General features: G+C 43.3%; 1 protein-coding gene across 3 annotated transcripts in view; it reads left to right on the forward strand.

Moving 5' to 3' along the window:
* The first annotated feature begins 454 nt into the window (after window positions 1–454).
* Window positions 455–19,766, forward strand: part of LOC138951192 (uncharacterized) — a 521,013-nt gene continuing 501,701 nt past the window's right edge. Inside the window, exons 1-4 of one of the 3 annotated variants that reach the window (XM_070322838.1) lie at window positions 455–1,122; window positions 3,144–3,507; window positions 9,068–9,137; window positions 16,947–17,123. In XM_070322838.1, the coding sequence (XP_070178939.1) occupies window positions 9,087–9,137; window positions 16,947–17,123 (228 nt within the window). In that variant the 5' untranslated portion in view covers window positions 455–1,122; window positions 3,144–3,507; window positions 9,068–9,086. Of the gene's footprint in view, window positions 1,123–2,769; window positions 3,508–9,067; window positions 9,138–16,946; window positions 17,124–19,766 lie in introns of those variants that run through there. The other 2 variants (XM_070322843.1, XM_070322840.1) reach the window with 2 other exon arrangements.

Consider the following 19,766-nt stretch of genomic DNA (forward strand, 5'->3'; position numbering starts at 1 on the left):
CGAGTGTTACACGCTGAGTTTGGGTAGTCTTTGCAGACTGTACTTTCTCCTTGCACTGTCTTTGTTTCGTTTCTCTATCATGTTTCTCCTCTGGAAGCAGTAAATATAGCACGTGTTCGCTATTTTACAGCTGTGTTGCGCACGGGTTTGCCCGCGTCGTGGATGTTGACCAGGACTGATGAGATCAGCTGATGAATAGAATCGGGACTATATGGCAGAAAAGTTTATTGAAGACCAGTTGTTTCTTTTTTTCATTTATGTAAATAACTAGCACATTAACGGAACGTTTTAAGGTTATATAATCCCCACAGTAAATGTTGTTTGACATTCCTCGATGGAAAAATACCCTAGAAAACTTCTCCCAAATGTCTTTTTCCCTACTGTGCCTTTAGATGTATCAGTTTACAAAAAGTACGCGGCTGTTTTCTGTCCCCATAAAAACCGACGATGAGTACATCGCGACCCGGATATGCAGTAGTGTGAAACGTCACGAGGGTCCGGGTCTACCTATCACGTGACCGTGCTGAAGCTTGTGTCTTGTTAGGGCCAGTGTCGTCACAGCTCAGTCTGTGTCTCTACCAACCAGTCGTCAACACGTGTTGCAGGCAGTGTGTAGTGTTTAGATGTAACCGCGTGTCTTTGCCCTGTGGGAAATAGTGTAGTGTTCGCCCGACAGTCTAAAGTGTGATCCTGACGACAGTCTAAAGTGTGATCCTGACGACAGTCTAAAGTGTGATCCTGACGACAGTCTAAAGTGTGATCCTGACGACAGTCTAAAGTGTGATCCTGACGACAGTCTAAAGTGTGATCCTGACGACAGTCTAAAGTGTGATCCTGACGTCCTGACGAGTTGTGAGAAAGAAACACTGACTGAAGCTAACGAGTCGTGAGAAAGAAACACTGACTGAAGCTAACGAGTCGTGAGAAAGAAACACTGACTGAAGCTAACGAGTTGTGAGAAAGAAACACTGACTGAAGCTAACGAGTTGTGAGAAAGAAACACTGACTGAAGCTAACGAGTTTTGAGAAAGAAACACTGACTGAAGCTAACGAGTGGTGAGAAAGAAACACTGTTTGGAGCTAACGAATTGTGGGGATAACTTTGGATTGCTTTGTTCACAGGTAAGAGTATGTAAGTGGATTTGAGTCATTTAACCTTTATTGTGTTTTCGAGTACGACCCAGAGACAAATAAACATCTATGCATCTTTAAATCCTTTGGAATTTTTGCTTAAGACTGGTGTAAATAAACTTAGCAATGATTGTGACATATTTTGGACACCCAATCAAAATTTAATATTAATTCATTTAATTTGATTTAAACTTTCCATGACATTTTAAGGCAGTCTGCTGGATCATCTGGCACACTTTTCGGATCAAAATTTCCTTAACAGTGTGAACTTATTTACTATCTGGGTTATTGTAAGTTACTCAGTTGTTCATGTTGTATATGTCTCAGGTAATTGTTGTTGTTACCAGACCGCGTATTGATATCCCCTGGACAAAGTCATGAAAATTCTCGATGACATTACCAACACAACAACACAGAATGATCAGCGTGTGTATAGGGGTGTGGATACTCAAGTCCCACACGGCACAAAGAACGCATTCACATGTACTCATCGTCAACAATGCATTTTCTTTAAGATTATTAATCTGTGTACATACTGATTTTAGACCAACAAGCCAGAGTGCGCAACTGTTGATTAGGCGTTATTTTACCCTGCAAGAAACTCTCACAGAGCTTCAATCTTCATCGTGCCCCCCATCCCCCCCCCCCTCCCCCAAACTCCCACCCCCCCCCCCCCCGCCCGCCCCAATAATCCAACCCACAACTCAGTTTGCGACCCGGATGTCTATAAGTGTCAGACGACGCAATGCCAATGACACTGTGCACGTATCAGGTATCGGTACTGAGGCCGCCTCGTTGTGGGGCCATTGTTGTCAGCGTTCTGCCCGTGTCTCTACAGAGAGGTCGTGTTGCTTTCCTGTGTCATATCAAAGTACTGGCCTGGCTTGGAGAAGTGTAATGTCAGCGTTCTGCCCGTGTCTCTACAGAGAGGTCGTGTTGCTTTCCTGTGTCATATCAAAGTACTGGCCTGGCTTGGAGAAGTGTAATGTCAGCGTTCTGCCCGTGTCTCTACAGAGAGGTCGTGTTGCTTTCCTGTGTCATATCACAGTACTGGCCTGGCTTGGAGAAGTGTAATGTCAGCATTCTGCCCGTGTCACTACAGAGAGGTCGTGTTGCTTTCCTGTGTCATATCAAAGTACTGGCCTGGCTTGGAGAAGTGTAATGTCAGCATTCTGCCCGTGTCACTACAGAGAGGTCGTGTTGCTTTCCTGTGTCATATCAAAGTACTGGCCTGGCTTGGAGAAGTGTAATGTCAGCGTTCTGCCCGTGTCACTACAGAGAGGTCGTGTTGCTTTCCTGTGTCATGTCAAAGTACTGGCCTGGCTTGGAGAAGTGTAATGTCAGCGTTCTGCCCGTGTCTCTACAGAGAGGTCGTGTTGCTTTCCTGTGTCATGTCAAAGTACTGGCCTGGCTTGGAGAAGTGTAATGTCAGCGTTCTGTCCGTGTCACTACAGAGAGGTCGTGTTGCTTTCCTGTGTCATGTCAAAGTACTGGCCTGGCTTGGAGAAGTGTACTGTCAGCGTTCTGCCCGTGTCTCTATAGAGAGGTCGTGTTGCTTTCCTGTGTCATATCAAAGTACTGGCCTGGCTTGGAGAAGTGTAATGTCAGCGTTCTGCCCGTGTCTCTACAGAGAGGTCGTGTTGCTTTCCTGTGTCATATCAAAGTACTGGCCTGGCTTGGAGAAGTGTAATGTCAGCGTTCTGCCCGTGTCAGAGAGGTCGTGTTGCTTTCCTGTGTCATGTCAAAGTACTGGCCTGGCTTGGAGAAGTGTAATGTCAGCGTTCTGCCCGTGTCACTGCAGAGAGGTCGTGTTGCTTCCCTGTGTCATGTGAAAGTATTGGATATCATAGTAGAGATTTGGTACAGGCAGTGTGCAGTGTGTATAATTATGTGTCTGCGTGTCTTAAATCTGTCTACGTAGTGTAGAGTGTTTATATTATGTAAATGCGTGTCTACGCCCTGTGGGACTAAGTGTAGTGTTCGCCTACTGACTTCAGCAGTTGTCTGTGCAGGGATTCATTTCAGCATACTTCTGCCATGTTTAGAACTGCTCTGATTTTAAGGAAACAGCTTCAGGACGTCTGTGTGTGATGTATTATCTGCTGTGACCTGTTGAAACACTGACTATAGCTAACGAGTTGTGAGAAAGAAACTATGACTGCAGCAAACTAGTTGTGAGAAAGAAACACTGACTGAAGCTAACGAGTTGTGAGAAAGAAACACTGACTGAAGCTAACGAGTTGTGAGAAAGAAACACTGACTGAAGCTAACGAGTTGTGAGAAAGAAACACTGACTGAAGCTAACGAGTTGTGAGAAAGAAACACTGTTTGGAGCTAACGAGTTGGGGGGATAACTGTGGATTGCTTTGTTCAGCGGTAAGTCCCTGTAAGTGGATTTGACTCATTTAACCTTCACCGTGTTTTCGAGTACGACCCAGATATCCCCTGAATAAAGTCATGACAATTCGCGATGACATTACCAACACAACACAGAATGATTAGCATTTATATGGGGGTGTGGATACTCAAGTACCACACGGCACAGAGAACGCATTCGCATGTACTCATCGTCAACAATCCAGTTTCTTTGGGGTTTTTTGGTTAAAGATTATTAATCTTTGTACATACTGATTTTAGACCAACAAGCCAGAGTACACAACCGTTGATTAGGCGTTATATTACCCTGCAAGAAACTCTCACAGAGCTTCAATCTTCATCGTGCCCCCCCCCCCCCCCCCCACGATTTTGTCAGATTAGTTTTTGAATCATTTGTGATTATTTGTAAGTTTAGTCCCCTTTGGGACGAACAGTTGCACGAACTGCTGCTGAATGGACGTCACTGGCAGACAACCTTCACTCGTCAGGGCTCCCCACGGTCGCCCGTCATACAGGGGCCCGGGACCCCCACTTGTAATGTTTAGAGGGTCCCGGGACCCACACTTGTAATGTTGAGAGGGTCATTGGACCCCCACTTGTAATGTTGAGAGGGTCATTGGACCCCCACTTGTAATGTTGAGAGGGTCATTGGACCCCCACTTCTAATGTTGAGAGGGTCCCGGAACCCCCACTTTTAATGTTTAGAGGGTCCCGGGACCCCCACTTGTAATGTTGAGAGGGTCCTTGGACCCCCACTTGTAATGTTTAGAGGGTCCCGGGACCCCCACTTGTAATGTTGAGAGGGTCCCGGAACCCCCACTTTTAATGTTTAGAGGGTCATTGGACCCCCTAAGCGGAGTTTTAGAGGGTCCCAAGAATACCGGGTCCCCCAAAACCCTATGTACATATAACGCATTGTGATCGCGAATAATGTGATATGAAGTGGGTTTTGTATTACCAGAATATTCGAGGCCTTTTGAAATGCAACACGCACGCACACTTTGTTCCCGCGTGAAATTGGCATAATTTGTGCTTGCATTTTGACTTAGCTGACGACTACAGTTTGAAAAGAGTATACGGGACGCACGAGAACGGAAATTTAGTGCGTCCCGGGGCCCGCTCTTTATAGGTCGAATGCGTCCCGGGACCCCCTCCATTAATTTCTAGTACGCGATTTCGGCTTCTAGTGCGTTTAGGACGCAGGGACGCGCACTTTGGGGAGCCCTGCTCGTTGTAACGTGGTGTGGATGTTTCAGGTGAGACAGGGCGAGAACAATGGGGAGCCCTGCTCGTTGTAATGTGGTGTGGATGTTTCAGGTGAGACAGGGCGAGAACAATGGGGAGCCCTGCTCGTTGTAATGTGGTGTGGATGTTTCAGGTGAGACAGGGCGAGAACAATGGGGAGCCCTGCTCGTTGTAATGTGGTGTGGATGTTTCAGGTGAGACAGGGCGAGAACAATGGGGAGCCCTGCTCGTTGTAATGTGGTGTGGATGTTTCAGGTGAGACAGGGCGAGAACAATGGCGAGCCCTGCTCGTTGTAATGTGGTGTGGATGTGTCACAAAGATGTGAGTAGCATATTTGTGAGGTGAAACAACGTCGTGGTTTTAACCTCCCTAAATGTTGTACAGGCGATGGTAGCTGACCGGACTGGCGTTATTCACGTGTTTCGGGTGTTGCACGCAAAACTGGCTTAGCTTGATGTGAGCTGTGTTTGAGACATGTAGCTGGTCTGAGGTAAATAACGTCACAGCGTGTGAGATTTCCAACCGGGAAGGTTGTTCAGCGTGTGTCAGACTTGTTCTGGGAACAAGTACTCTTTCAAGAGACGGGTCTCTTAAGGAGTTTCCATGAGGGATTTCCATGGCGTATAAGGGAGGGACCTTACACGAGAGAAGCGCTAGACGACGGTGGAAGCAAGGGACCACCTCGGCGCAGATGACTAGACGAGTGGAGTCTTCATCGATACCGGTCGTAGCTGACGACGGTTGTTTCCGCTACGGGCGGAAGGGTTTCTCGGGGAGAAACCTGGAAGGTGTGTGTTGGCATCTTCAGTGAGAGGTGTGTTGGCATCTTCAGTGAAAGGTGTGTGTTGGCATCTTCAGTGAAAGGTGTGTGTCGGCATCTTCAGCGAAAGGTGTGTGTTAGCATCTCTGTGTGTTGGCATCTGAATTCATTATTCTACGAGGATTCAGCGAGACAAGTAAGTGAACTGGCGACATGCAGTGAGCCGTGATACGAACTCGTGAGTGTCTGTTGGTACCTTCTTGTGTGCGTTAATCTATATTTGAGAAGGTATTGTTATAATATGTATTTACATGCCTTGAGTGAAAGCTGGAAGATTGTGCGAACTGTGTGTTGAAAAGTTGTTCGTATTGATGTATTTAAAGTGAAGAAGTATGTTGTTTTGGTTGAGGAAATAATGAGCCTGCATCCTCCCAAATTCTGTTTTTGAAGTGTTTGGTGTGAAAGGGTAGAGACAGTGCAAAAGGGCAGAACACGCATAATAAATTCACATGCAAACCACTTCGTGACAGTGGTGACCCCGACGGGATGTATCTGTGTCCTTCCTCTGACGGCGGACTAAGAGGTCCCACCAGATCAATAGCCACCCTTTTGAAAGGTTCTGTAATTCTGGGCATAAAGTCCAGTGGTACGTTCGGAACTCTTACCTTCGCAACAGAACGTTGGCAAATATCGCAAGAGTGACAATAATCACGCACATCCTTGTACAACCCTTTCCAGAAAAAGTTAGAATGTATCCTGTCTATTGTCGTCTGGATGCCCCCATGACCTGCCAACAATCCGTCGTGTGCAATACCTAGAACTTCTTTCCTCAAAGGTACCGGGACCACAATCTGATCAACGATATTTCCATCTTTCCTTGTCATTCGTCGATATAACACCCTTTCTTTTTCAATGAATATCGACCCCGGCTGACCCGGAACTGTCCGCTCATCCAACAACTAAATATCAACTACTAGTATAGGGGAGATAATCACCCTATTACTAGTCCAACTACAAATAGGAACAACAACAACAATAATAAACAAAAACACTTTTTATCAAAGCAAAGTACACAACAACAACAAAATAAGAGTCCAAACAAACCACACAAAAAAATTCAAAATTTCAGAATTTATACACACAAAAAAATGGCACACCCTATACTATTTTATTTAAAATAAGCATGCACCTCAACGACAACAATCATACACAACAATCAATCCAAGATAGAATCTAAGAAAAATAGTTTTGAAAAAAAACTTATAGGACAGGGAGCTAGAATTTAGATAGAAAGATAGTTAATAATTACACAGAAAAGGAAGCAAACAGAAACTAAGGCCCTCTCTACGTACGAAACTATACAATTACGTAGACCCCTAGAGCTGGAGAGGGGGTACTTGAGAAGGTTGCGTGTGCTACGAGCAGGGCAAAAGCCAAAAAGAAACTGGAGGATTCCCCGGTGCCATTGGAAAATGTGGTTACTCCTAATTTGTCAGTTGATGTGGAGGATCTGATAAGTTTGCAGAGAGAAGATGAGACATTGAAAGAGGTGTTGAGTTTGTCACGTGAGGATGAGAAGTATGCAGTTTTTGCAGAGAAAGTTGTTGATGTTGAGGAAGTAAGTAGTGGATATCGCGAAAGCATTTCACTGAGGTCTGACTGGGGCAGTCATGATGTTTTCCCAAGTGAAGGTGGAGAGGCAAATGTTGCAGTGTTACCTCTGACTGAGGAGAGGAAAACGTTGCCGTTACCTACATTGCCTAAGGGGAAGGAAGAGACAAGCGGAGATATTGTTGTTGATCCTGGTTTGATAGATAGTCAAAAGGATGATATGGAACAGGTGTTTGGAAAGATGGTTGACATTTTCAAAACATGTGATGCGGTGGTGTCTTTAACGGCAAGAATTAGGATTCGAGGTTCATCCAATAGCATGAGACAGGAATACGTTGACAGACATTTTGTCCAGGTCATTCGTAGATCAGAGCATACCACAGGTTTATGGGATGTGTGGAAAAAGAAGGTTGTTTTGATCAAAAGAAAACTCAAGAATTTTCTTTTTTCCCCGGGAAGGGGGATGTCACAAAGATGTGAGTAGCATATTTGTGAGGTGAAACCACGTCGTGTTTTTAACCTCCCTAAATGTTGTACAGGCGAGGGTAGCTGACCGGACTAGCGTTATTCACGTGTTTCGGGTGTTGCACGCAAAACTGGCTTAGCTTGATGTGAGTTGTGTTTGAGACATGTAGCTGGTCTGAGGTAAATAACGTCACAGCGTGTGAGATTTCCAACCGGGAAGGTTGTTCAGCGTGTGTCAGACTTGTTCTGGGAACAAGTACTCTTTCAAGAGACGGGTCTCTTAAGGAGTTTCCATGAGGGATTTCCATGGCGTATAAGGGAGGGACCTTACACGAGAGAAGCGCTAGACGACGGTGGAAGCAAGGGACCACCTCGGCGCAGATGACTAGACGAGTGGAGTCTTCATCGATACCGGTCGTAGCTGACGACGGTTGTTTCCGCTACGGGCGGAAGGGTTTCTCAGAGAGAAACCTGGAAGGTGTGTGTTGGCATCTTCAGTGAGAGGTGTGTTGGCATCTTCAGTGAAAGGTGTGGGTTGGCATCTTCAGTGAAAGGTGTGTGTTGGCATCTTCAGTGAAAGGTGTGTGTTAGCATCTCTGTGTGTTGGCATCTGAATTCATTATTCTACGAAGATTCAGCGAGACAAGTAAGTGAACTGGCGACATGCAGTGAGCCGTGATACGAACTCGTGAGTGTCTGTTGGTACCTTCTTGTGTGCGTTAATCTATATTTGAGAAAGTATTGTTATAATATGTATTTACATGCCTTGAGTGAAAGCTGGAAGATTGTGCGAACTGTGTGTTGAAAAGTTGTTCGTATTGATGTATTTAAAGTGAAGAAGTATGTTGTTTTGGTTGAGGAAATAATGAGCCTGCATCCTCCCAAATTCTGTTTTTGAAGTGTTTGGTGTGAAAGGGTAGAGACAGTGCAAAAGGGCAGAACACGCATAATAAATTCACATGCAAACCACTCCGTGACAGGATGTTTAAGGTGAGACAGGGCGAGAACAATGGCGAGCTCTGCTCGTTGTAATGTTGTGTGGATGTTTCAGGTGAGACAGGGCGAGAACAATGGCGAGCCCTGCTCGCTGTAATGTGGTGTGGATGTTTCAGGTGAGACAGGGCGATAACAATGGCGAGCCCTGCTCGTTGTAATGTGGTGTGGATGTTTCAGGTGAGGGAGGGCGAGAACAATGGGGAGCCCTGCTCGTTGTAATGTGGTGTGGATGTTTCAGGTGAGACAGGGCGAGAACAATGGGGAGCCCTGCTCGTTGTAATGTGGTGTGGATGTTTCAGGTGAGACAGGGCGAGAACAATGGGGAGCCCTGCTCGTTGTAATGTGGTGTGGATGTTTCAGGTGAGACAGGGCGAGAACAATGGGGAGCCCTGCTCGTTGTAATGTGGTGTGGATGTTTCAGGTGAGACAGGTCGATAACAATGGGGAGCCCTGCTCGTTGTAATGTGGTGTGGATGTTTCAGGTGAGACAGGGCGAGAACAATGGCGAGCCAGCAGGGAGGTAGCGGAGCCATTCCGAAGACATCACGACAGGTAGGCCGCTGTCACCGTCTTGTATTGTCCATAATGTTTCCAATTGTTTTGTTTTGTCGGTCGTGGTGTCATTTGCATACTGACTTGTTGTGCATGGCATTGCACTGTACTGTCCAAATTATATTGAATTGTAAAAATTATATTGCACTGTCCAAGTTATATTGTATTATCCATTTTTTGTATTGTCCATTGCATTCATGTGTTGTCCATTGCATTGTATTACCCATAGTATTGTATTATCGGTGGCATTGTATTGTCCATAACATTGTATTGTCCATAACTGTCATTATATTGTCCATAACATTGTGTTGTCTATAGCATTGTATTGTCCATAACATTGTATTGTCCATAACTGTCATTATATTGTCCATAACATTGTGTTGTCTATAGCATTGTATTGTCCATAACATTGTGTTGTCCATAGCATTGTATTGTCCCCAGCATTGTGTTGTCCATAGCATTGTGTTGCCCATAACATTGTGTTGCCCATAGCATTGTGTTGTCCATAGCATTGTATTGTCCATAACATTGTATTGCCCATAGCATTGTGTTGTCCATAGCATTGTATTGTCCATAGCATTGTGTTGTCTATAGCATTGTATTGTCCATAGCATTGTATTGTCCATAACATTGTGTTGTCTATAGCATTGTATTGTCCATAACATTGTGTTGCCCATAGCATTGTATTGTCCATAACATTGTATTGTCCATAGCATTGTATTGTCCATAACATTGTGTTGCCCATAACATTGTATTGTCCATAACATTGTGTTGCCCATAGCATTGTATTGTCCATAACATTGTATTGTCTATAACATTGTATTGTCCTTAACATTGTGTTGCCCATAACATTGTATTGTCTATAACATTGTGTTGCCCATATCATCGTATTGCCCATAACATTGGGTTGCCCATAACATTGTATTGTCCATAACATTGTGTTGCCCATAGCGTTGTATTGTCCATAACATTGTATTGCCCATATCATCGTATTGCCCATAACATTGTGTTGCCCATAACATTGTATTGTCCATAACATTGTGTTGCCCATATCATCGTATTGCCCATAACATTGTGTTGCCCATAACATTGTATTGTCCATAACATTGTGTTGCCCATATCATCGTATTGCCCATAACATTGTGTTGCCCATAACATTGTATTGTCCATAACATTGTGTTGCCCATAACATTGTATTGTCCATAACATTGTATTGCCCATATCATCGTATTGCACATAACATTGTGTTGCCCATAACATTGTGTTGTCCATAACATTGTGTTGTCCATAGCATTGTATTGTCCATAACATTGTGTTGCCCATGTCATCGTATTGCCCATAACATTGTGTTGCCCATAACATTGTGTTGTCCATAACATTGTATTGTCCATAACATTGTATTGTCCATAACATTGTGTTGTCCATAGCATTGTGTTGTCCATAACATTGTGTTGTCCATAGCATTGTATTGTCCATAGCATTGTATTGTCCATAACTGTCATTTGTATTGTCCATAACATTGTGTTGTCCATAACATTGTGTTGTCCATAGCATTGTGTTGTCCATAACATTGTGTTGTCCATAACATTGTGTTGTCCATAGCATTGTATTGTCCATAACATTGTGTTGTCCATAACATTGTGTTGTCCATAGCATTGTATTGTCCATAACATTGTGTTGTCCATAACATTGTGTTGCCCATAGCATTGTATTGTCCATAACATTGTGTTGTCTATAGCATCGTATTGTCCATAACATTGTGTTGCCCATAGCATTGTATTGTCCATAACATTGTGTTGCCCATAACATTGTATTGTCCATAACATTGTGTTGTCCATAACATTGTATTGTCCACAACATTGTGTTGCCCATAGCATTAATGGTATTGTCCATAACATTGTGTTGCCCATAGCATTGTATTGTCCATAACATTGTGTTGCCCATAGCATTGTATTGTCCATAACATTGTGTTGCCCATAGCATTGTATTGTCCATAACATTGTGTTGCCCATAGCATTGTATTGTCCATAACATTGTGTTGCCCATAGCATTGTATTGTCCATAGCATTGTATTGCCCATAGCATTGTATTGTCCATAGCCGTGTGTTGTCCATAGCATTGTGATGTCCATAACATTGTGTTGCCCATAACATTGTGTTGCCCATAGCAGTGTATTGTCCATTTCATTGTGTTGTCCATAGCCGTGTGTTGTCCATAACATTGTGTTGCCCATATCATTGTGTTGCCCATAACATTGTATTGTCTATAACATTGTATTGTCCTTAACATTGTGTTGCCCATAACATTGTATTGTCTATAACATTGTATTGTCCATAACATTGTGTTGCCCATAACATTGTATTGTCCATAACATTGTGTTGCCCATAGCATTGTATTGTCCATAACATTGTGTTGCCCATAGCATTATATTGTCCATAACATTGTGTTGCCCATAACATTGTATTGTCCATAACATTGCGTTGTCTATAGCATTGTATTGTCCATAACATTGTGTTGCCCATAGCATTGTATTGTCCATAACATTGTGTTGCCCATAGCATTGTATTGTCCATAACATTGTGTTGCCCATAACATTGTATTGTCCATAACATTGTGTTGTCTATAGCATTGTATTGTCCATAACATTGTGTTGCCCATAGCATTGTGTTGTCCATAACATTGTGTTGCCCATAGCATTGTGTTGCCCATAGCATTGTATTGTCCATAACATTGTGTTGCCCATAGCATTGTATTGTCCCCAGCATTGTGTTGTCCATAACATTGTGTTGCCCATGACATTGTGTTGTCCATAACATTGTGTTGTCTTTAGCATTGTATTGTCCATAACATTGTGTTGCCCATATCATTGTAGTGTCCATAACATTGTGTTGTCCCATAACATTGTGTTGCCCATAACATTGTGTTGTCCCATAACATTGTGTTGCCCATAGCATTGTATTGTCCCCAGCAGTGTATTGTCCATAACATTGTGTTGCCCATAACATTGTATTGTCCATAACATTTTGTTGTCTATAGCATTGTATTGTCCATAACATTGTGTTGTCCATAGCATTGTATTGTCCATAGCATTGTATTGTCCATAACATTGTGTTGTCCATAGCATTGTATTGTCCATAACATTGTGTTGTCCATAACATTGTGTTGTCCATAGCATTGTATTGTCCATAACTGTCATTTGTATTGTCCATAACATTGTGTTGTCCATAGCATTGTATTGTCCATAACATTGTGTTGTCCATAACATTGTGTTGTCCATAGCATTGTATTGTCCATAACATTGTGTTGTCCATAGCATTGTATTGTCCATAACATTGTGTTGTCCATAGCATTGTATTGTCCATAACATTGTGTTGCCCATAGCATTGTATTGTCCATAACATTGTGTTGCCCATAGCATTGTATTGTCCCCAGCATTGTGTTGTCCATTATAAGATGTTTGGTGGCTTGTTGGCAGACCAGCTTTTGTGTTGGTCCGAGGGGACCATATCGTCTTTTGTTTCATCTTTATCGACTAAGGCCGAAGGCCGTGGTTGATAAAAATGTAAGGCCGCGGTTGATAATAATGTAACAAAAGGCGATAACTATTCTCCCTGAGGACCAACACAAAAATGCAAATGATACTGAATGCAATGCAATTTGGACGTATGTGTTGTAGTTTACATAGACCGAACTGATCAGTTTTATTCTATCGGTTTTAGTGTCATTATTGCATAATTTTGTACAACTTATTTCAATAAGGCTCCAGTTCTTACCACAACTAGGCACCCGTTTCTTTCGCTCTCTATGTTCAACAAAACAGAAAGTGCTTATGTCAGCATAATATGTTTTGATTTTCTGGAGAGATTTCTTCTTTCATGATCTCTCGGTTGTAGAAATGACTATGAGGCCGGTCTGTTTGCTGTGTGAGTACACTGAACAATGTAGACATAGAGCACGTACATTCTCACGACAACAGGGGACACTGAACAGTGTAGACATAGAGCACGTACATTCTCACGACAACAGGGGACACTGAACAATGTAGACATAGGGCACGTACATTCTCACGACAACAGGGGACACTGAACAGTGTAGACATACAGCACGTACATTCTCACTACAACAGAGGACACTGAACAGTGTAGACATACAGCACGTACATTCTCACGACAACAGGGGACACTGAACAGTGTAGACATACAGCACGTACATTCTCACGACAACAGAGGACACTGAACAGTGTAGACATACAGCACGTACATTCTCACGACAACAGGGGACACTGAACAGTGTAGACATACAGCACGTACATTCTCACGACAACAGGGGACACTGAACAGTGCAGACATACAGCACGTACATTCTCACGACAACAGGGGACACTGAACAGTGTAGACATACAGCACGTACATTCTCACGACAACAGGGGACACTGAACAGTGCAGACATACAGCACGTACATTCTCACGACAACAGGGGACACTGAACAGTGTAGACATACAGCACGTACATTCTCACGACAACAGGGGACACTGAACAGTGTAGACATACAGCACGTACATTCTCACGACAACAGGGGACACTGAACAGTGTAGACATACAGCACGTACATTCTCACGACAACAGAGGACATTGAACAGTGTAGACATACAACACGTACATTCTCACGACAACAGAGGACAATGAACAGTGTAGACATACAACACGTACATTCTCACGACAACAGAGGACACTGAACAGTGTAGACATACATCACGTACATTCTCACGACAACAGAGGACACTGAACAGTGTAGACATACATCACGTACATTCTCACGACAACAGGGGACACTGAACAGTGTAGACATACATCACGTACATTCTCACCACAACAGAGGACACTGAACAGTGTAGACATACATCACGTACATTCTCACGACAACAGAGGACACTGAACAGTGTAGACATACATCACGTACATTCTCACGACAACAGAGGACACTGAACAGTGTAGACATACAGCATGTACATTCTCACGACAACAGGGGACACTGAACAGTGTAGACATACATCACGTACATTTTCACGACAACAGGGGACACTGAACAGTGTAGACATACATCACGTACATTCTCACCACAACAGGGGACACTGAACAGTGTAGACATAGAGCACGTACATTCTCACGACAACAGGGGACACTGAACAGTGTAGACATAGAGCACGTACATTTTCGCGACAACAGGGGACAATGAACAGTGTAGACATACAGCACGTACATTCTCACGACAACAGGGGACACTGAACAGTGTAGACATACAGCACGTACATTCTCACGACAACAGGGGACACTGAACAGTGTAGACATACAGCACGAACATTCTCACGACAACAGGGTACACTGAACAGTGTAGACATATAGCACGTACATTATCACGACAACAGAGGTCACTGAACAGTGTAGACATAGAGCACGTACATTTTCACGACAACAGGGGACACTGAACAGTGTAGACATACAGCGCGTACATTCTCACGACAACAGGGGACACTGAACAGTGTAGACATACAGCACGTACATTCTCACGACAACAGGGGACACTGAACAGTGTAGACATACAGCACGTACATTCTCACGACAACAGGGGACACTGAACAGTGTAGACATACAGCACGTACATTCTCACGACAACAGGGGACACTGAACAGTGTAGACATACAGCACGTACATTCTCACGACAACAGGGGACACTGAACAGTGTAGACATACAGCACGTACATTCTCACAACAGGGGACACTGAACAGTGTAGACATGTGCTCATCTCCATGAAAAGGGCCCATGCCCAAGGCTTCAGTCTTCAGACGTCTCTCTCTCCAATTGTTTGTAAACCTGCTAAGACTCAAAGTAAATGTGTCAGCAAATGTGTCCGAGGGTATGGGTGAGGTAACCTTTTACGTTTAACTATTTTCACGATCCACACAATGCAACAGAAAAGTATGTTTGGTGTTCCACATTTTATTCACTGACATTACACAATGAAAAGAGATCTTCGGTTTACTTCTAAAATGCAAAAATGTTAATCTTCAAACCAAAGTCTAAAACAAATACAAAAACTATATTTGTTATCATCTAATTCTGAAAATACATTTTGTACAACTATATGTTCATAATACAATACCTATTTCATCATGTCACTTCAGTTTCTTTCAATGAATAATCTTCTCCATTATTCAAGATGACCACATGGTTCTTTGCATTCTATGACTATCTTATGTTGCCAATAAACAAGTACTTATGAAACCAAAAAGTGCTGTTAATAATTATAACTGACTACTTTAAAAATAAAACAGCTAAGCCTAAAAACTCATTAAAAAAAACATTCACATACTTTAAATAATCTTTTGTCACTAATTCCTTTCTAAATTTACTAAGACACAACATTCCTGAGAGTTCTAAAACACTGATTCCTGACTTCCTGACAATCAAAGGGAAAGTAATCCTGACATTCCATTATTCAAGAACAAGCACAGTTCCTTCCCTTACACTAAATAGACAAATCAGTAAGCCCCCAAAAGTACTTTGTCAAATGGGAAAGAAAGAATAAGAATGAATACTTTCACAGGTTTTCATGTTTACAGGAGATTAATTTAAGGCTTTGAACAAGATTTGACAAGAAGTGTTACAAGACATGCGGTTTTTAGAACCGTCTACAATTTTATCGCCACAGGTTGTAGGCACATTAAACAACAAACAATAACCAGCCAACCAACCCATCTCTGTCTGTCTATCTGTGTCTGTCTATCTCTGTCTGTCTATCTCTGTCTGTCTATCTCTGTCTATCTCTGTCTGTCTATCTCTGTCTGTCTATCTCTGTCTGTCTATCTCTGTCTGTCTATCTCTGTCTGTCTATCTCTGTCTCCCCTCCCCTCCCCCTCCCCTCCCCCTCAGCTCCCACACGGCCGATCTAATTTGTCAATGTGTTGGGGGTCGATACATGCAAATAGACTGAACATTCCTCACTGATGACGATCGCAACAGCCAACTTGATGGTTGAGTGTTTGGGACCTGCTTGCCAAAGAGAAGATATGTTCCGATCTCTCCCCCCACCCCCCATTTTGTGGCACAAAACCAGGTAAAAATGGTAAAGATCCTGAAATCCATGTCAGTGAATTATAGAAACATGAAAATACCCAGCATGCATCCCACGACACAGAGTAGAGTATAATTATATGGCCGACGGAACATAGGGTCAAGCACATACAATCCTCTTCGTGCTAAACCATGGGTGTACATGGGCGTTTTGGCCCACACACGCACAGGAAAATAAAATAATGTTTGAACATTTTTTTCTGAGTACCATGTGAGGAAACACGTTCACATACTATTGCATGACAATAAGGTGAGTCACACTATCTAAAACAACGCTATGACAGAAGTGACTGTGATATCATGCACACAACTCATAATTATGAACAGCGCTATGACACAAGTGACTGTAATATCATGCACACCACACATATGAACATCGCTATGACAGAAGTGACTGTAATAGCATGGAAACCACACATATGAACATCGCTATGACAGAAGTGACAGTAATATCATGATCATTACATACATGAACAGTGCTATGACAGAAATGACAGTAATATCATGATCATTACATATATGAACAGTGCTATGACAAAAGTGACGGTAGTAGCATGGAAACCACACATATGAACATCGCTATGACAGAAGTGACGGTAATATCATGCATAGTACATATATGAACAGTGCTATGACAAAAATGACGGTAATATCATGATCATTACATATATGAACAGTGCTATGACAGAAGTGACGGTTATATCATGCACATCACACAGGGACCGGCTGTGGAATGTGCTCCGCCGTGCAGTACCTCTGGGTCACCGGGGAACCAGGCTGCCTCTCCTGCCCCGCCCTTGATGGCAAGATCACAGGAATCAGAGGACCAAGTGTTAAGGTTGTCAGACCATGAGGTAAATTCATCTCAGAAAAAAAACCACAGCGAAATCTCATATTGTAAGACTTGAAGTTATGTTTAGAATGAATAAGGTGAATTATCATTAGTTTTACTCTTTTTGTGTTGTTGTTGTTGTTGTTGTTGTTGTTGTTGTTGTTGTTGTTGTTGTTGTTGTTGTTGTTGTTGTTGTTGTTGTTGCTGGTGTTGTTGTTGTTGTTGTTGTTGTTGTTGTTGTTGTTTTCTTTGTTTTTGTTTTTCATTTTGAATTTACATCATAGAGCTACTTATTTTCAAACACTTATCTGCTGTGTTGTAGGCAAATATTGTGTGAACCACCAATCAGACATAAGTCCCTATTTGGTGTCTGTATTTTCACTGTCTTCATAGTTGACGTAGGTTGTGAATGATACTAGAAGTGAGCAGACAGTACATCATCATGTCTTTGATTCCAGAGAGAGTTTCTCAACGCCTGGTTCCCTCACCTTGAGAGCGAATCATACATAATCCCCCCGGCTCACATGGACACTGTGCATGAGAGAATGGCATATACCGGAGAAAGTGAGAGAATCCAGGTACTGAAAACACAGCAACAAATAGACATAGATGAGAGTATAGAGGTCAGGGACACTGTCCACATAGACAGAGTGCTGAAAAATGTCCACCACTGCATGAATCAGATAAAGGACAAAGCCGCGAGGGAAAAAGAAATTATGGTAATTTTGACTCAAGCTAAATTTGGTGTATATGGTGCTGATACCCAAAGCATCTATACTGGTGCAGCCGCCAGGAACACGAACAGCGTCAAAGCAGAGCCGTTGAACCTGAAGGAGGACTTTGTTGACCTCCTCGTCATACATCGCGAGCGTGGGATAATGATGGCGGCAATCATACCTCAGACAGAAGACGACCCCCTTGCAGTTCAAGAAGAACTAAAGAAGGCCGCTGCGTACCTGAAGCAAGCCAGAGATGTTGTGAGGCGCTCTGTTCTGGGTGACCTGGTCACACAACCAGCCCTCCACCAGGCCATTGTCCTGCCCGACACAACGAGACGCTGTCTGGAGGAGGTGCTGGAAAACATGAGCGATGTAAGTTAACCCTTGACCTACACTCGCTCACACACGCAAAAACAGACGCACGCAGGAGAGAAGTAGAGAGAGAGAGAGAGAGAGAGAGAGAGAGAGAGAGAGAGAGAGAGAGAGAGAGAGAGAGAGAGAGAGAGAGAGAGAGAGAGAGAGAGAGAGAGAGAGAGAGAGAGAGAGAGAGAGAGAGAGAGAGAGAGAGAGAGAGAGAGAGAGATTGACAGACAGCTTTGTTCACCAACGTAAAGTAAGGGCTAGTTCATAGCGCTATGCTCTTAGTCCACACACTGTGTGCAGTGTCCGTCCGTATGTCCGATCAAAAAAATTAACGTTAAGATTATCTGGGATGATTTTGAAGCTAGACCTTTAAACATTTTCAGACTTCTGGTATGTGATAATCTTCCGATTTGACCCCGATTCGATTGACCTTCGTAAAATGTTGGGGTCACAGCGGGGTCATGCTCTTCAACATTTTAAGTTGAGTTTTGTTTCAGATATTTTGGAAACAAAGCCTCCACATTTCCCACAATTGTAGGTGTTATTAATCAGCAGACATGACCAAAATGTAGCTTGTTTCGTAAATGTTCACAGTAATAGCATGGACATGTTTGCTGGACAAGATGATCACCACTGAACATATCTGGAATATTACAGGTCACACTTTTGATCAAGTTTTTGTCGATTATTCTGATGCCAACGTTTCTCTTGAACATTTAATTTATGAAGCTGAAAGTGAAAGAGGAATTTTATATTGTTTTGTTTTTTATTGGGGTAAAGTCTTAAATGTGGGTTAGCTCACAGAGGTTATGAACAAACAATCTTTTAAAACAAAAAGGGTCTTATTGGGGGAGGTCGGGCATAAAGGGGGTGGTTGTATAAGAAGGGAGGGACTCTTGTGGGAGGGGTGGTGGCGGGAGTCTTCCATGGAAGAGGGGGGGGGGTTCTAAAAGGTGGGGGGGGGGGGGGGGGGGGGGGGTGGTTACATTGTTGTGGGACAAGACGAAGGCGAGTCAAATGAGCATTTGCTTTTTATTTTTCACTGGAGCTCTAAGAACAGTGCCCTGGAATAGTAGACGTCATTTTTTTTGTCGCGAAAACGACGTCACTTGTACTCAATGTAGCCTAATGCGCGTCACCACAAACGGGAAACTATTTTCCGAAAAGATGGTTTGCTTTTGTCCAGAAAGTTGTCTTTTAGGCTGGTAAACACTAAAGCAGGAATGAAGAGATTTCCAACTCAGGTAGGCCTAATGTTACACTGTCTTTGTGTGCATCGTGTATTAAACCATCCCTTGTGCCATTTCCCGCATTGTTTACAGTCCGTGTGTGTTGACCTCAGTTACAGGAGTTGCAGGAAGGCCTCAGCGTCGAGTCAGGTCGGAATGTCAGCCACGTATGTCTTTGTGAGGACGACATGGCTGACCAGACAAGGCTCGACGCGTGGTGGAGGGCGAGCTTGGAACGGAATGAGGGCGGGGACCATGCCATGGATACAGCTACCTACACACAGTTGGTTGCCAGGTACTTGTGCATAGCTGTATCAACTATCATATCGGTGAAGCGCACGCACGCACGTTTAT

The sequence above is a fragment of the Littorina saxatilis genome, linkage group LG16 (genome assembly GCF_037325665.1).
Source record: "Littorina saxatilis isolate snail1 linkage group LG16, US_GU_Lsax_2.0, whole genome shotgun sequence".
NCBI classification, from domain to species: domain Eukaryota; kingdom Metazoa; phylum Mollusca; class Gastropoda; order Littorinimorpha; family Littorinidae; genus Littorina; species Littorina saxatilis.